The following is a 16,729-nucleotide window of genomic DNA, read 5'->3' on the forward strand; positions in this document are numbered from 1 at the left end:
GTAATGATGTTATATATTGCATCAGGAGGCAAGCCAACCTCGATCTCCACATTCAGGTTGCAAAGATAACCTTTGGGTACACTAGCCTATTGAAACAGTGCATGTTAGATTTAAAATTACAAGCAAATTCTTTTCATGAACCTTTCCAAAGCGAAATGCAACAGTTAATCGTCACGAGCAAATTCTTTGCTACTTTCAGAGCTGCACATTAAAGTTCGTATGCAGAGCTCGACCCATGCCTTCCAAGATTAACTGTAGCATGGAAAGGCAAAAAAGTCAGTTCTGAAAATCGATTAATCCAAAATCATAACAAACCCAATCACCAACATATTTTATCTAAAACAGAGACAAAGCAAAATGTGTGAAACTGAGGGAAAGCATGAAACCACCAATACAGTAATACAAGAAAAGGAAGGCATAACGCAATCTAGTACAATCAGACTTCTACATTTCTAGATACAATGATCATAAAGTTGGTTCCAACTTATTTTCTGTTGTGTTCTTGGCTTGAGCAAAGAACTGGGGCTGACTTTCTTGTTGCAGTGCAGCCAAAAACATGTCAAAATCTACAGAAAAGGCACCCCAACTGACAACCCTATCAATCCGCAACTTGAATCTTGCATATCTTCTTAAGACGGGATTGTTGCCCCTTCCGATCTTGGGGCTCGGAACTTGATGCTGGAATACTTATAGAATGCTGCTCAACGTGACCATCTTGACCAAGGCTATATCCTGGCAAGCAAAATCTCAGGATAATATAGGCTTCTTTGATAAATTTCAAGACAATTTTGGCACCTACAAAATTTAAAGCATATAGAAAATAGCAGAAATAAGTAGGAAAAGAATGTGTAGAAAATAATTTTTGTATTACTAACTTCTGAACTGTATTTAAATGGAAAAAACTAAATTAGTTAACTTACAAAAGCTGATAATAATCAATGTTCAAAATACCTCGCTTCGTGGATGGCGATCAACCCAAGTAGAATTTTCTTTCCACACCTGAATCTACTTCTCCAAAGTGACCTCAAAGTTTGGATAGGTGTCTTTCATCTTACACAAATCCGAGCTGACATCTTATTTTACCTTAGGTTAAACAGACTGATCAGAACAGAGTGCTAAAGCATTAAAAAAACGATTGTAGAAACAAAAAAAAACTTTCATGCACTGATTCTTTAACAAATATTTTTCATTTCATGGATTGCTAACTTGTTCCAGCTTAGGATGCATCTAATCTGGCCACTGATAAGCTCAAACCAAGTTCAAACCAAGTTGTAAGCAAACAAGTTAGACCCATTTCAAACAAACAACACAATTGACACGTAACAATTTTTCAGTAAATTTTTGAATAAAAATAAGAGGTATTTTTATATAATTTCATCGTATTGACCTAAAATGTGAAACAAAGAAATTTTGCAGTGCCAATTATACTTATGACGTATATATCCTCAAGGATATAGCTCAGACACTCAAAGAGCCTTATCGCACTTATTTGACAAAACGAGAGAATTTCGTAGAGTCAATCTATTTCATCAAGTCGAGACAAAGAAAATGGCGTACTCACTTTTTTTGTAAAACATATTGATGAAACCCCAAAAATGTGCAAACCCTACGTAAATATCTCACAAAAATATATTGTGGGCCCCACATAAATATTTCATGAAAATATCTAGTAGGCCCCACTGGGTTATGCATGTCATTTTATTACTTTAGCCTTAAGTTTGAATCTGGATCAGATGATCTGGATGGATCAGATCCAGTTACCACCCAAATCTAAGATCCATAAGGTTTGACTATAAATAAGAGGAGACCCCTCCTCTTAGAAATCGTCCCCCATCTCTCTCTTGTTTTCTCTTTCCTCTTTCTCTCTCTTGGTTCTAGCTTGGACCAAGCTCACTGGAGGTGAGCTTAGACCTGCCTGACCTAGCTTGAGTCTACTTGGGTTACGCCTATTTAATCTATCAGGTTAGCTTTTCTTTCTCTTCTTTTGTTTTTGGTTTTAGTTTGGGTCAAGCCTGCTTGACCTAAATCAAGCTCACTTGAGGTGAGCTTGGACTTGCTTGACCTAAACTGAGCCTAATTGGGTCAAGACCCCTTGACTTTGACAGCTTGACCTTCTCTATCCTTTTATTTACTAGGTCCAACTCATTTGATCGAGATTAGCCCACTTGAGGTAGGTTTGAACCTAGTTGGACCTAAACAAGGTCCCATCCATTTTTTATCTATACCTCTCTGTTTCACCGCTTCAATGAGTTCTACACGAGACACACTTGGTTATAATTGTACCAGATGTAAGGATGTGCCGGCCATAACCTAGAAGCGCCACTACACTATATTGAGCCACCTTTGCTGAACTTTTGGTAGGTTTGCACGCCACTCTCTTTATTCCAAGTTATTTTGTGGAATAATTAGTGTACGGTAGGATTTTCCTTATCGTGCACCTTTCTAAAATAATATTTAGTCCTAGTCCTTAGTTCATGCTCTCTAGAGTACTGCAAGCTTGCTTCAGTATTCTTGTGCGTATTCTTGCAACTATCTCTTGATATTTATGATAAATTATGTGTCATAGGGTCTTTGTCCTTGGTTTACAACCTCTAGGCCACCACAAGCTTGCTTCAATGTTCATGCACATATTTTTGTAACTACTTTCCTATTTACTATATATATATAAGTTGTTTTACGCAGTTTAGTTAGCCTGATGCGTTGTTTCATTAATCGGACCCTACTTGAGTATTTTACTTAGCCCGATGCGTGGTTTCATTCACTGGGCCCTACTTGCACACTTTACTTAGCTTGATGCATGGTTTTATTCACCGGGCTCTGCTTACGCACTTTATTTAGCCCGATGCGTAGTTTCATTTACTGGACACTGTTTTGCGTACTTTACTTTGTTGTTATGCCATTATGTGCACAAGCTCCTGTTTTATGCTATTTACATTGTTGGTGCATTGTTATGTGCGCATGCTCCTACTTTTAATAAATATAGTTGTATTGTAATAAGCATATAAATGGTGACTAATCTCTATTGTCTAAAAGCAATTCAAAAACCTTGTCTCATTCTAAACATTATTTAGCGAAGAAACCCTTATTTAAAAGGTTCAGATTTGCATAAAATCATTGATTATGCATATCTCTGCAAAATATTGTATATGAATAATACTCGTAAGCGCCGTTGTGTCAAAGTTGATTATCCACCCGCAAAAAGTGAAGTACTTATGAAGGCCGTAGACACCAAGAGCGTTGTTTGCATGCATATACACAAAACATAACAGTAATCCCTATCCATATAGGAACTAACCTATGCTTCAAACAACTGATTGAGGTTGGGTTCATATTCTCTTTATGCAGAATGCATTAGATTGCCTATGTGACACTCGACATTTTAATAAGAAAGATTATATCATCAAACCCCATCAAGAATTACGCTCATCGAAGTAGACAATGATGGTACCACCTCGAGTGACATTATATATGATGAATCAAGCAATACTGCTTTGTAATATATAACTTATTTTAGTTTGTCTAATACTGTTTTAACAAGCAGTACTATTTGTAATAAATAACTCATTTTAGTTTGCTTAAATGAAATATTTTGATGAATAATAAGATATTAACTACATACATGTGACTTGCATGACATTTTTTAAAACCGATGACTAACTATCATCTATTTTCGCTGCTAAAACTTTTTATAAATTTTACTATAAAGAAAAAAATCATGAAAATTATACAAAGTTTTGTTTTGAAAATCTGATGCGTTACACACTGAACAAGAAAAAATTAACATATTTGAATTTGATATCATGTTTGGGATTTGAAATTCAGGAAATTACATCTCTATTTGTATCCAAAACTAACAAGTTTGATACCATTTTTGGAATTTGGAAATAAAAAAAATCTGAAACATGAGCTACAGAGTTTCTCGAACCTTCCAGCACCCTCTACGAAAAATCAAACAAATCTCCCAAAAACAACCAAAAAGAAAAAAAAACATTGCAAGCTCGAGCCTGAGACTCCTCAAGCAAGGGTTCACCTCAGGCGAGGCCTCACTTGAGGCAACACATGTCTCAAGCGAGGCCTCACCTGATGAGAGAGAGAGAGCACCTCTGACAGTGGCGTGATGATAGTCAAGAGACAACGATGACAACATGGTGCGAGGGAGTCATGAAAATAGGGAAGGAGAGGGAAGGGAAGAAAGTGAGAGAGAGACAGAGAGGAAAAAAAGGGAAGCGGGAAAACAACGGAAATTTGCTTTTTAAGAAAGACTTGTGCTAGTCGTTGGATACTAGTAGGATCTAACGGCCAGCGAAACTGCACCCTTATTGCGCTCCTAACGATTGCTCATCTACCCATTTCTCTCTCTATATATATAGAGAGAGTAGGTGGTAGCTGCCTACTATTTTTTGGCCTACCAGCTTTTGAAGTAGATTTTTCATGTTTTACTTAAATTTGACCACACATGCTTGATTTTATAGAAATCGACCTTTGAATTGTCTGATTCCAAGGTAGGTTTTGTAAGGTTTAAAATTTGACAATATATGATTTTCATAAATATTCATGGCTTAAAAATCATGTTTTTTATCAAAAAATCATGATCTAAACCATGCTGACAGGGTCAATTTTTCATCCACACACACACATATATATATATATATATATATATATATATATATATATATATATATATATATATATGGGTGTGTGAAATATATATTGCTATAGTCGATTGTAAATACAATCGACCTAATGAAGCAACACTCCTCTTTTTGGTTTTTTTTGTCACATCTAACACTAAAGATGCGATCTTTAGATTTTATTTAGTGGGAACTGACTTTTGGATCATCATAATCAGGCTTGTATCTAAGTTTTTTTGATGATCCAAAAATCAATAGCTGTGAATGTATCAAATTATATATATACATGCCATCCAACTAAAAGAAAGTCTACAATCTACAACCAATGATGATTCAACAACTCTCTTTCTCCAACATTTAAGCATTTCATTGATCAGATCTAAAGAAGCAAATGGGTCGAATCCAAGATAAAGGTTTTGCATTTTTTTGGCTATTCCCTAATTGATTCGATCCGAATTCCCATGTATTTAGTTGTTCCAAATTCAAACCACTTGCATCCCTAATCAGATCTTGTATATTTATTTATTATAATTTATTCGATAAGAAATATATTTTGAATGAAGATTTTATAACATCTAGATGTCTTTTTTAGAACATGAAAAAACAATGGCTCACAATTGCATTTAAAATTTTACAATACAAAGTATCGTGGTCTGTTAAATTTCAGCACTTTAAGAAAAACATGTAATTATAAAAAAACTTATAATTTAAAACAAGTTGCTTACTAAATAAATGATAACAATCCAAATTTCGATCCATGAAAACTAAAATCTTTTTTTCTTTGATAAGCAAGCTGGGGTTGGGCAGACCCTACCGGTATATTCAATTTTATTCAAAATTACAAATTACAATAACTGTGGGCTCCAATCTGGGGTGATCCTTCTAGGATTTACATGGCACGGATTTTGCGAATTTAGCTACGAGCCGCACCAAGAAATTAGATTGGTATGGCCCTTTGTCTATTTTGACTTGACAAAAATTGTACAGAATAATAGACCTTGTGTCTCACTATGCAAGCTGTTTGACTCAATCTGACCATATAGATGTATTCAACATAATTGATTGACCATAGATCAAACCTTGAATCATATTTCTTCCATAAAATGCATTTTTTAAATAAAAAAGCTCGATGTATTCATGGTCGTTGATTTTCAATCACAGAAAAACCTGTTCCAATGTCATAATCCAAGGATCCAAACGCCAATCTCTACTAAATGGACCATATAGATCATATTTATTTTTGTTTTGACACTTGTTAAAATCTTGTACAAAATCATAGCTGTAAATAGTTTTTTGCTTAATCTAAATATGTAAATGTACTTGTTATGGCTTATTTACTAGAAAATATGCTCTGAGATTAAATTGATTTAAAAAAAACAAAAATCTTCTCTCACATTATATATATATATATATATATATATATAAAGCATAGTGACAAATATCACGAGATTTATGAAAATCTCGCTATAATATTGTGAGAAATTGCCTGAAAGTTTAAAATGGCAATTTCTCTTGAGATTTTTCAAAATTTCGTAAGATTCATAAATACTATGATTTAAACATGATATTTACGTTTTAAATGACTATTTATCATGAAAAAATCATGTATTTTTATTTTTTAATAATTTTTATTAATATGTTTTTATAAAAAATATTTTTTATATTTTTTAATTTATTTTTTTATTGCCAAGATTTTGCCGAAAAAAATGCGAGATTTATGAAATTTTTTCAATTTCTTGCGAGTTTTTGAAAAACGAGATTTTGCCGATAAAAACTTTTGTCACTATGATAGAAAGAGAGAGAGAGTTTGGGAGCAAGGGGAGGGAAGCCCGGGGTCGACAGTCTGGTTGGTGTCCAAATGACGAACTGGCCCAGTGGGCGCCATCCGTACACCCACCCCTCTACCTTTCTCCCTCCCTCTCTTTTTTCAACCCCTTTCCCCTATATCCCTCTTTGTCTCTGTTCCTCACTTTACTGTTCCTTCAGTTCACTGAAATACCACCATTATTGTTCAGGTAAATAATGGGAAGAGAAATCCAAATATTCTGTTTTCTTGTTTTTTTTCAGGAGCATTTCAAAACTTTTGAGTGGGACTTGGGTTTTAGATTTCTCGTTTTCCCAGAGAGTAAATGGAGAGTTCTGAAAAATTTAGAATGCTCTTATTTTTCTTTTTTGAAGATTTTGAATGGGGACACTGTTTCATCGGGTTTAGTTTATGCTGATGGGGATCTTCTCTTGACTGTTTCTTGATCTCAAAGAAGATGGAGAGAAAAGAAAAATGACAAAAAGAAGGCTGGTGGTTTCTCGTGTTATGTTTTGGAGGACTCTCTCTCTCTCTCTCTCTAAATTTTTAGAGTTAGGAGTCTTTTGTTGGTATGAAGAATTCCTTTTTCACGTTTAAAAGGAGAGAACTTGTTTGTTTATGTTTTCCAAAAGGAAGAAAAACTTGAGGTTTTGAAGTTTATCTCGTTCACCAGAAAGTGCAGTTTTTATCATTTTCCTTTATCGGCTAGTGGTTCTCTTGTGATTTTTGAGTCTTAAAAATTCTCGGTGTTGCTCAAATGTGATGTTGGCTGTGTTTTTATTGTTACTTTCCATGATTTAGTGTGAATTTTTCATGATTTGATGCGGTATTTGTGCGTTTTGTATGAGTAATCTTCATGTACTTTCTTTTTTTTCCTGAAAGGTTGTGTTAATTGTTTGTTCTAAGACCTGTTAGAAATGCTTTTTTATCTGCTTAAAGGGACAATGGGATTTGCTAAGGTTGTTAATTTAAGTGTTTTTGATATTTTGAAGCTATTAGACTGCAGAAGTAGGGATTGAACTTTGGTAGATTAAAAGCAAAAGAGGTGTTGGTTGTAAAGTGGATTAATGGGTTTCTATATCATTCCCACTTCCAACTATTTCTGATACACTTAATCCATCTTATTGTAAGATCCGAGATTGAACGATGGTAAATTAAGGCCAACATATCTGGGGCTTGTATGTTAGTTTCACCATGTGGAAGCATAAGCACCTTCCTCCTAGGTGCCCATTTCAGAGCAGAGGGCTTGCTTTCCCAAGTTTGGATTCGGGCTCTTTGCTAAGTCAGAGAAGTGATGATTCAAACCGAGGGCACAATCGGTCTCCATCTTTAAGTGCAATCATAGAAGAACAGCCATCATGGTTTGATGAATTGCTCAGTGAATCTGAAATGAGCGTAAGCAGAACACTCCACCGGCGGTCTGCTAGTGATTCCGCTACATTTCAAGCGCCCCCTACAGCCCTTTCAAGATCAAATTCATTGCAGGAGAGTGACAAGCTTACTCACAAACATTTGGATGGCTTGGCAAAAGGACGTAGCGGCTATGGTGGGTTAGATTGCGAGGATGTCTCTATTCCGTCGCTATATGCACGCTTGCTGGTGATGAAACATCAAAAACAAAATGAAACTTCTTCTACCATTGCATCAGGTTGCATATATGGCCCTAACTCTCCTAGACTGAAGCCTGATTTTTCCCATCTGGATTGCCGGATAACATCAAAAGAATATAACAGTGAGGTCCAGTTTTCATTATTAGCCGAGAACATCTATTCTTGTGCCTCTGAAGTTTCTCATTCTGATGCAAAAGAAAGTTCCACTGGTGCTTCCACTAACCAAGACCCTGAGGTGAAGGGAGCTAAACGGTATGTCAAGATTGTTTTATAAGTGGTTATTATTTTTAAATTTGGAATTGCAATTAGGGTAAAAAACTTGCCGGAGTAGAGTAGGACTATTTTTATTGTTGAGCTGTGGGAATTTTTCTATACATGCTTGGCTGTATGATTTGCATATTTCTAGTGCATGATTTGTTCCTTAAGGTAACCTCCTCAGGTGCTTGTTTCTTAGTCTCTTTTACGTAACAGATATACTCCAACTGTGTAATATGACTGAACTTGTAATTTCTAAAAGAATACCGGTATTATGTGTTCAATTGTTCTGATAATACCACTTTCTTTGAGTATGGATACAAGCAAATCAATGCATGCATGTGTTCATAAGTTTGCCCCCTGAGTTGCTCATGACAGCAAATCCGTGTTGTGAACACCTTGATGCGCTTATTTGGCAACCCTGAATGCTATCAGCACTGTTGGTATTCTTAGGTTATGCTTTATTAATATTTGCTTGACAAGAAAGCTGATATGGAGGAGATAAATCAAGATGCAGATTCCCAGGAAGAGAAATTGAGAGGGGTTCCATGGAAGCAATTGGAGCCCTAAGGGTTATTGGGTGTCTAGGATTTGAATGAGAAGCTGGAGGGAGCATTAGTGGAAGCTGACAGGAAGTCTATAGCATGAAAGCTATTAAAAGTAATTCTAAGAAGTGGATGATAAGACATACAAAATAACAAATTGTTTTACTTCCTCTCTCTCTCTCTCTCTCACACACACACACACACACACACACACACACACACAATGATAGGGTGCACCTACCCCTTTCCAGTTGGAAATCAATGTTTTATGCTGCAGCTTCTCAGTCTGACTCCACAAACATATTCAGTCTGCTAAAGATCACAACATGGATCTTGTTATTTGTGTGTAAAAAACACAAATTTTGAGTTATGAATTTTTGGTACATTGTGGGTTATTGATGTTACTGAAAAACCTATAGTCATGTCACAATCACACAATCCAAAACTCATTTTCTACAAAACAATCTATACAGATCATATCTATTTAGCTTTTGATTGACAAAAAAAATGCAAAAATGATAAAAAATGCAGTCACTACTAAAAGAGAATAGGTGCACCTGTTGATACTTATCTAATATTAAACTAGTTATATTTAACATTAGCTCTGTTCAACTGATTGAAATAACCAAAACAACACTAAAAGCAATGGCAATTTTGAAAATGCATGGTTACATTTTAAATCCAGTGAGCATTTTATTTTGGAGGAAAACAAAAGGGCAAATACATTTTTCAAAGGTGTATTTTACAAGTTTACATTTGAAAAGTTCAAGCGACTTTTTTGCTGTCACATGGATGGGTGGTATGACTATATATATATGTATATAGTCACAGATATAGGTGATATTTTGAAAATATCATGATAATATTGCTGCAAATTCATAAAATAATATGAAAGGCATGATATTTTAAAAAAATCAGAATGTATTACACTATTATTGTGATAATATCATGATATTATCAGTTATATTTACTCGTTTACTTCTTTTCTATATCTTAAATATGTTTTTCTTCTTTCTTTTATATTTTCTACTTTTTCTTTTAGATGTGTGTATTTACTATCTAAACATGTCATTTTCTTACTTATTTATGCTATTTTTATATATTTTTAATTTTTTTTAAGCACTGAGTTTTTTCTGAGATTTACCAACTAAACCTATATTATCACAAGAAATTGCCTTGCTGAGGGATATTTCTGACTGTGGTGTGTGTGTCTCTCTCTCTCTCTCTCTATATATATATATATATATAATCCTACAGCTGCTTGTATATGCAATGTAGTTGGAAACAATTTATTTTTGACATTTTGCACTAATTTTGTAAATCTAACCATATAGATGTGATTTACATAATTTCTTTGGCAGAAAACATGCACATTTGAATCTAAACCTATGATGTGTTATCATTGTTTACTCATTAGAGAGCATGTATTAGATTAGGTAAAAAGAAATCAGTGGCTCATATTGCATTAGATGATAAAAGACTTTAAGTTTTTCTATGAAACCAATTCAAATCATGTTTTTCAGTAAATAAGCAATAGCAAACACTTCTATAGGTTCAGAAACCTACAACTATGTTTCTTAGGGGGACCTAATGAGGGCCTAAATGAATTCCTCTCTCTCCCCCCTATGTGTGTGTGTGCAAGGAGAGAGTCAGATTTGCATGTGGTATCATGTCGGCTTATCAAAGGGTCTTGAAGAGGGTCCATGCAGGCATGCACCTCAACCTGGAAGTAGTGAAGCTGCTGGGACCAATACCTGAGCTGAAGGAAAATAAACAAAGAAAAATAGTAAAATATGCCTCACTGCTGGGGATTCCATCTCAGTCTAACATCAATATGTGTCAACATTGCATAGGGTTGTATTATTGGCAAAACCTATGTCACATGGATACGGCTGCAGATATGGGGATACGACCATTCTTATGAAAATTTCAATACAACTTGTATATAAATGGATACAAAATGACAGTCAAAATGGAGTATCTGTAATGAAGTATGCGGAAGAATTCAAGAATGCCAAAGCATTCACAATGTCCAACAGGACAAAAGAAACAAGCACAAGAGAGAAAATCCACCAAGGGATATACGAAGGGCCTTATAATAAGGCTACACACATAAAAGAATATTTCTTTTATTGAAGATGAGCTCTCTAAGAGCCATACAAAATACAAGGGGGGTTCCCCCTATTTATAAGAAAAGGGAGACCAAAGGGGGCTCCCAATAGAGTCGTTGGGAGCCCCCAACGACTCCATTGTGGGGCCCCTTTTCGGTATCCCAAAATACATTTAAAAAATAAAAAAACAAAAAATAAAAAACAGCAAAATAAAAGAAATAAAACAAGTACCCCTATTGGGTACTTGTGAAAAGACCATAATACCCCTATCGGGTATTATGGTAAATACATCTATATTTATATATATATATAGATGTATTATTACATATTATTATATATGTCTTAACACCCCCCCTCAAACTTTACGGGGAAATGACCGAAAGTTTGCCAAGAAGGAACAAGAAGCGAGGAGCAGGCAGGGCTTTGGTAAAGAAATCTGCAAGTTGATATTCTGAAGTGACATATGGCAGTGTAACTGTCCCACGAAGATATTCATCACGTACATAGTGACAGTTCATTTCAATATGCTTAGTCCTCTCATGAAAGGTGTGGTTGCTGGCAATGTAGATGACACTTTTGTTGTCGCAACAAAGCTTCGAAGCACCGGTAATTTCGACTCCCATATCTTGAAGAAGACTTCGAAGCCACACAAGCTCCATTGTAGTAGTTGCCATAGCCCTGTATTCTGCTTCAGTAGAAGACAATGAGACTTTTTGCTGTTTATTGCACCTCCAAGCAATTAGCGAATCTCCTAGGAAAACACAAAAGCCAATAGTTGAGATTCGATCATTTGGGTTTCCTCCCCAGTCAGCATCAATATAAGCCAGTAAGTCTAAGGAAGAGAGTGGGGATAGGAATAGCCCTTTAGTCAAAGTATTTTTGATGTATCGAATGATCCGGAGCACAACACTCATATGCACAGATGTAGGAGCATGCTGAAATTGGCTTGCAGAGTGCACAACATGAGCAATATCCGGCCTGGTGATAGTCAGATAGGTGAGTGAGCCAATGAGTTGCCTATAGGGCGTAGGATTATCCAGCAGAACTCCATCCTCCAGTCGAAGTTTAGCATTGATAACCTCGGGAGTCTCCACCTTTTTGTCATCTGAAATCCCAGATTTGGAACATATGTCTGCAACAAGCTTCATCTGTGACAATATATACCCTCGAGGAGAGTATGCTACTTCTATACCAAGAAAGTACCTGAGAAAACCCAGATCAGACATATCAAAATTATGTTTTAACATATTTTTAACATTAAGAATACCACTTTCATCATTGCCAGTGATGATCATATCATCAACATAAAGCAGAAGGATGATGATACTATTACCTGCACGTTTAACAAAAAGAGCAGTGTCAGTATAACATGAACGAAATCCCAATTTTAACATGATAGCACTAAATCTATCATACCAAGCCTTAGGGCCTTGTTTAAGACCATATAAAGCTTTTAATAACCGAAGAGTTTGACCTTGGTTAACATTAATTCCCGGCGGAAGGTCCATATATACTTCTTCATTCAACTGACCATTAAGAAAGACATTTTTAACATCTAATTGAAATATAGGCCATTTCTTAGATGATGCTACCGCTATTAGAGTTCTAACGCTTGTCATGCGAGCCACAGGGGCAAAAGTCTCCTCATAATCGATGCCATATTTTTGTGAATATCCCTTAGCAACTAATCTAGCTTTATAATGTTCTAGGGAACCATCACTTTTTGTTTTGACTTTGTAGACCCATCGACACCCTATAGCTTTTTTATTTGAAGGAAGGTGAACTATTTTCCAAGTTTTAGCCTTATTTAAAGCATCTAGTTCAACTTTCATTGCTTCAACCCAATGAGGAATATTTTTTGCTTGATTATAGTGGGAAGGTTCATAGTAAGAATGCAAGGCAATTAGACAAGCTCTATATTTAGGTGAGAGAGTTCATATGCGACAAACCTATTAGGTGGAATTGATTCTCTAGAAGAACGCCTAATGGAGGTTTCTTCTAGGGGTTCATTAAGCCGCAAGAATTTTTCTAAAGCACTAATAGGTTGTGCTTCCTCACGCCGAGTGTATACTTGGAGATTGTCATCATGAGTATTTTCTAAAAATTCCGGATGACTCAAAAGGTCATCATTTGAGTCTTCTAAAAGATCATTGATAAACATATAATCAATTTCATTTGGTTTTTCCAAAATTTCAAATCCATTTTCATCTTCTAAAAAGGTCACATCTTTGGAGACAAATAATTTATTGCTCTTATAGTCAAAGCATCTATAGCCCTTTTGATTTTCACCATATCCTAAAAATACGCATTCTATTGCTTTAGGTGACAATTTATCTCTTTTATGTAAAAGAACAAAGCATTTACACCCAAAAATACGAAGACGATTGTAGTCGGGTGTCATATTGAAAAGTTTTTCATAAGGAGAGATATTGTTCAATTTTGAAGATGGGATCCTATTGATTAAATAGGTGGAGGTTAACACGGCTTCGGCCCAAAAACTTTTAGGAATATTTTTAGAAATGAGTAAGGATCTAGTGGTTTTTAAAATATGTCTATGTTTTCTTTCCGCTAGACCGTTTTGTTGAGGAGTTCTTGGGCAAGATTTTTGATGACAAATGCCATGTTTTAGATATGATTGAAAATCATTTGATAAGTACTCTCCACCCGAATCAGATCTAAGAATGGATATTTGACTTTGAAATTGATTTTGAACTTTTGCATGAAATTCTTTGAAGAAGTTAAAAACTTCCGATTTAAAGTTAAGAAAATAAATCCATACATATCTAGTATAATCATCAATAAAAGTAACATAATACGAATAACCACCTTTGGATAGAACCGGAGATGGTCCCCATACATCGGAATGCACCAATTCAAAAGGTCTTGTTGTCACAAAAGTTCTAATAGGAAAATGAGTAGACTTCATTTTTCCAAAAATGCAATCTTTGCAATTGATATCTTTTTCTTTACAAAACTTGTTTTCAAAAGAAAAAAGATACATTTTAGAGTAACTTGGATGTCCAAGCCTTTTATGCCAAGTTTCAATATTTTTGTCTTGGACATAAGTACAAAATGAGGTATTTGGAAGTATCAAGTTATCCATAAAATAAATGTCTCCCTTCCTATGGCCTTGCCCAATCCGCTTTCCGGACCGGAGATCCTGCACAAAGCACCCTTGGGATGAGAAAGATATTTCACATCCATGGTCCGCTATTTGAGAAACGAAAAAGAGGTTAAGATTTAATTTATGAACTATTCTAACTTTTGGAACAAGAAAATTTTGAACATTTTTAGAATCAAGAGTTTCAATACCATTTATTTTGAGAAAAGTTCCATCGGCCATAGAGACACAAGATATTTTTGAATTAGTGTGCACATTGGTTAATGCATTTTCATGAGGAGTCATGTTTTAAGAGGCTCCGGAATCTAAAATCCAAGAGTACGTACCGAGAGGTGATGATGAGGCAATGGCGGCACCGGAGGTGGAAGAAGTAGCCTTTAAAATTTGTTGGAGAGCCAAGGAGATTTGTCCAAGAGTATCTTTGAGATCCCCGTTCTTGCCGTCATCTTCTTTGGTGGATGATTCTTCAACGGAAGTCACCTTTGGCTTGAATGCCCCATTTAGCTTTGGGCAAACGGGTTTAATATGTCCCGGCTCATAACAATAATGACATATAATAATTTTTCTTCCTCCATTCCCTTGCTTACCAAAATGAGGTGGTTTGTATGTTTTAACATGATTGCCGGGTTTAGATACGGCAAGAACTTCCTCTATGCTTTTACCCATGCTATGCCTAGTCTCTTCTTGAGTAATCTCGGCAATAACCTCTTCTAAGGGAGGAAACGTAGATCTATGGAGAAGTGAGGATCTAACTTGTTCAAATTCGGGACGAAGCCCAAATAAAAATTGAAACAATCTATCTTGTTCCATTTGTTTTTGTCTTAGTACCACATCTTCCATAGCCACCCATTTAGGCTCTAAAAGAGCCAATTCATCCCACAAAGGATTTAGAGCACTATAATAATCTTGTATGCTCATGTTACCTTGTTTTGTGGTTCTTACTTTTTCTTGCAAAAAATAAGCTCTTGCAAGATCCTTTTGGGTAAACATACCCTTCATAAAAAACCAAGCTTCATTTGCCCGACGGAATTTTGCAATATTTGCACATACCTTGAGTTCGATATTATTCATAAACCATGCTAGGATTTTTGCATGGTTGCTCTCCCAATCTTCCATTTGGTGATTATAATCTTCAATGGCCTTGAGACGAGCATCGCTTTCAAGTGCTTTCTCTTGATCTCCTTCCATCTTTGTGAGCTTAAGTTGGGGTTCCGGAACGGTTCCCATTACATAACCCCAAAGCTTCTTGCCTTTGAGATTATTCTCCGTTGCAGATGCCCACATCATGTAATTTTTCCCATTGAGTTTGAATGATAGATCGATCTTGACTTCCATTGCTACAAAATGAAGATGTGAGAAAGAAAGGAAGTAGAGAGAGACACGATTTTACCTTAGAAGATCGTATGGCTCTGATACCATGTAATGAAGTATGCAGAAGAATTCAAGAATGCCAAAGCATTCACAATGTCCAACACGGACAAAAGAAACAAGCACAAGAGAGAAAATCCACCAAGGGATATACGAAGGGCCTTATAATAAGGCTACACACATAAAAGAATATTTCTTTTATTGAAGAGGAGCTCTCTAAGAGCCGTACAAAATACAAGGGGGGTTCCCCCTATTTATAAGAGAAGGGAGACCAAAGGGGGCTCCAACGACTCCATTGTGGGGCCCCTTTTCGGTATCCCAAAATACATTTAAAAAATAAAAAACAAAAAATAAAAAACAGCAAAATAAAAGAAATAAAACAAGTACCCCTATTGGGTACTTGTGAAAAGACCATAATACCCCTATCGGGTATTATGGTAAATACATCTATATTTATATATATATAGATGTATTATTACATATTATTACATATGTCTTAACAGTATCCATATGACATAGGGCAAAACAGAGAAAGAATTGGAAAAGAATTCTTTCCAAGTCAGCTGGCATATCCATTTATAAAAGAGAGAATTATTTGGAGAAATAAAGGAAAGAGACATCACTAGAAAGTGATGTCACATTTGTGAAAAACAGCCTAGAAATATGTGCCCGGCAGATTCAACTTCAACAAAAAGATGAAAGATGAGAGAGAAAGAGAAAAGAGACTTGGAGGCTAAGGGACGTCCAACATGGTCAGTTAGGGCTGGCATCTCAAGTATATATATTAAACGCATGGGAAAAGGACAAAACTGACCTTAGTACAATATAACATATTACATATAGCTTTTGGATCTCTAAATCTTGACCTAGATCCATGACCCATATTCCTAACACGCCCTCTCAAACTGAACATGGGTGAGAACCATGGACAGTTTGGATTTTAAGTTCCAATGCCTATTTATAGTGAGTGCTTTTGTAAATCGATCTGCCACTTGATCTTCTCTCCTAATAAACATTGGTTGATTTTTTTTTTTGCCTCTACATTTTCTCTAACAAAATGCTGGTCTATCTTCACATGTTGAACCGGATTTGTAGAGATGACTATAACACTTTTTTTTATCAAAATACAACAATGATCTTGATACAATATGTTTGATCCATGCAACTTCTGTTGTGACAGCTGCCATGATTCAATACTCTGCCTACGTGTTGGAGCGTGCCACAGTCTTCTGTTTTCTACTAAACCGAGACACTAGGTGAGGCTCTAGATAGACTCCATAGCCT

General features: G+C 35.6%; 1 protein-coding gene across 1 annotated transcript in view; it reads left to right on the forward strand.

Moving 5' to 3' along the window:
• Nucleotides 1–6,422: 6,422 nt before the first annotated feature.
• LOC149847173 (uncharacterized protein At4g06598-like) overlaps nucleotides 6,423–16,729 on the forward strand; it is a 37,966-nt gene continuing 27,659 nt past the window's right edge. Inside the window, exons 1-2 of the mRNA XM_089998329.1 lie at nucleotides 6,423–6,646; nucleotides 7,428–8,297. Coding sequence (XP_089854455.1) covers nucleotides 7,630–8,297 — 668 coding nt within the window. The 5' untranslated portion in view covers nucleotides 6,423–6,646; nucleotides 7,428–7,629. The remainder of the gene's footprint in view (nucleotides 6,647–7,427; nucleotides 8,298–16,729) is intronic.

This window comes from Nuphar pumila, chromosome 2 (genome assembly GCF_984573655.1).
Source record: "Nuphar pumila chromosome 2, dmNupPumi1.hap1.1, whole genome shotgun sequence".
Taxonomy (NCBI): Eukaryota; Viridiplantae; Streptophyta; class Magnoliopsida; order Nymphaeales; family Nymphaeaceae; genus Nuphar; species Nuphar pumila.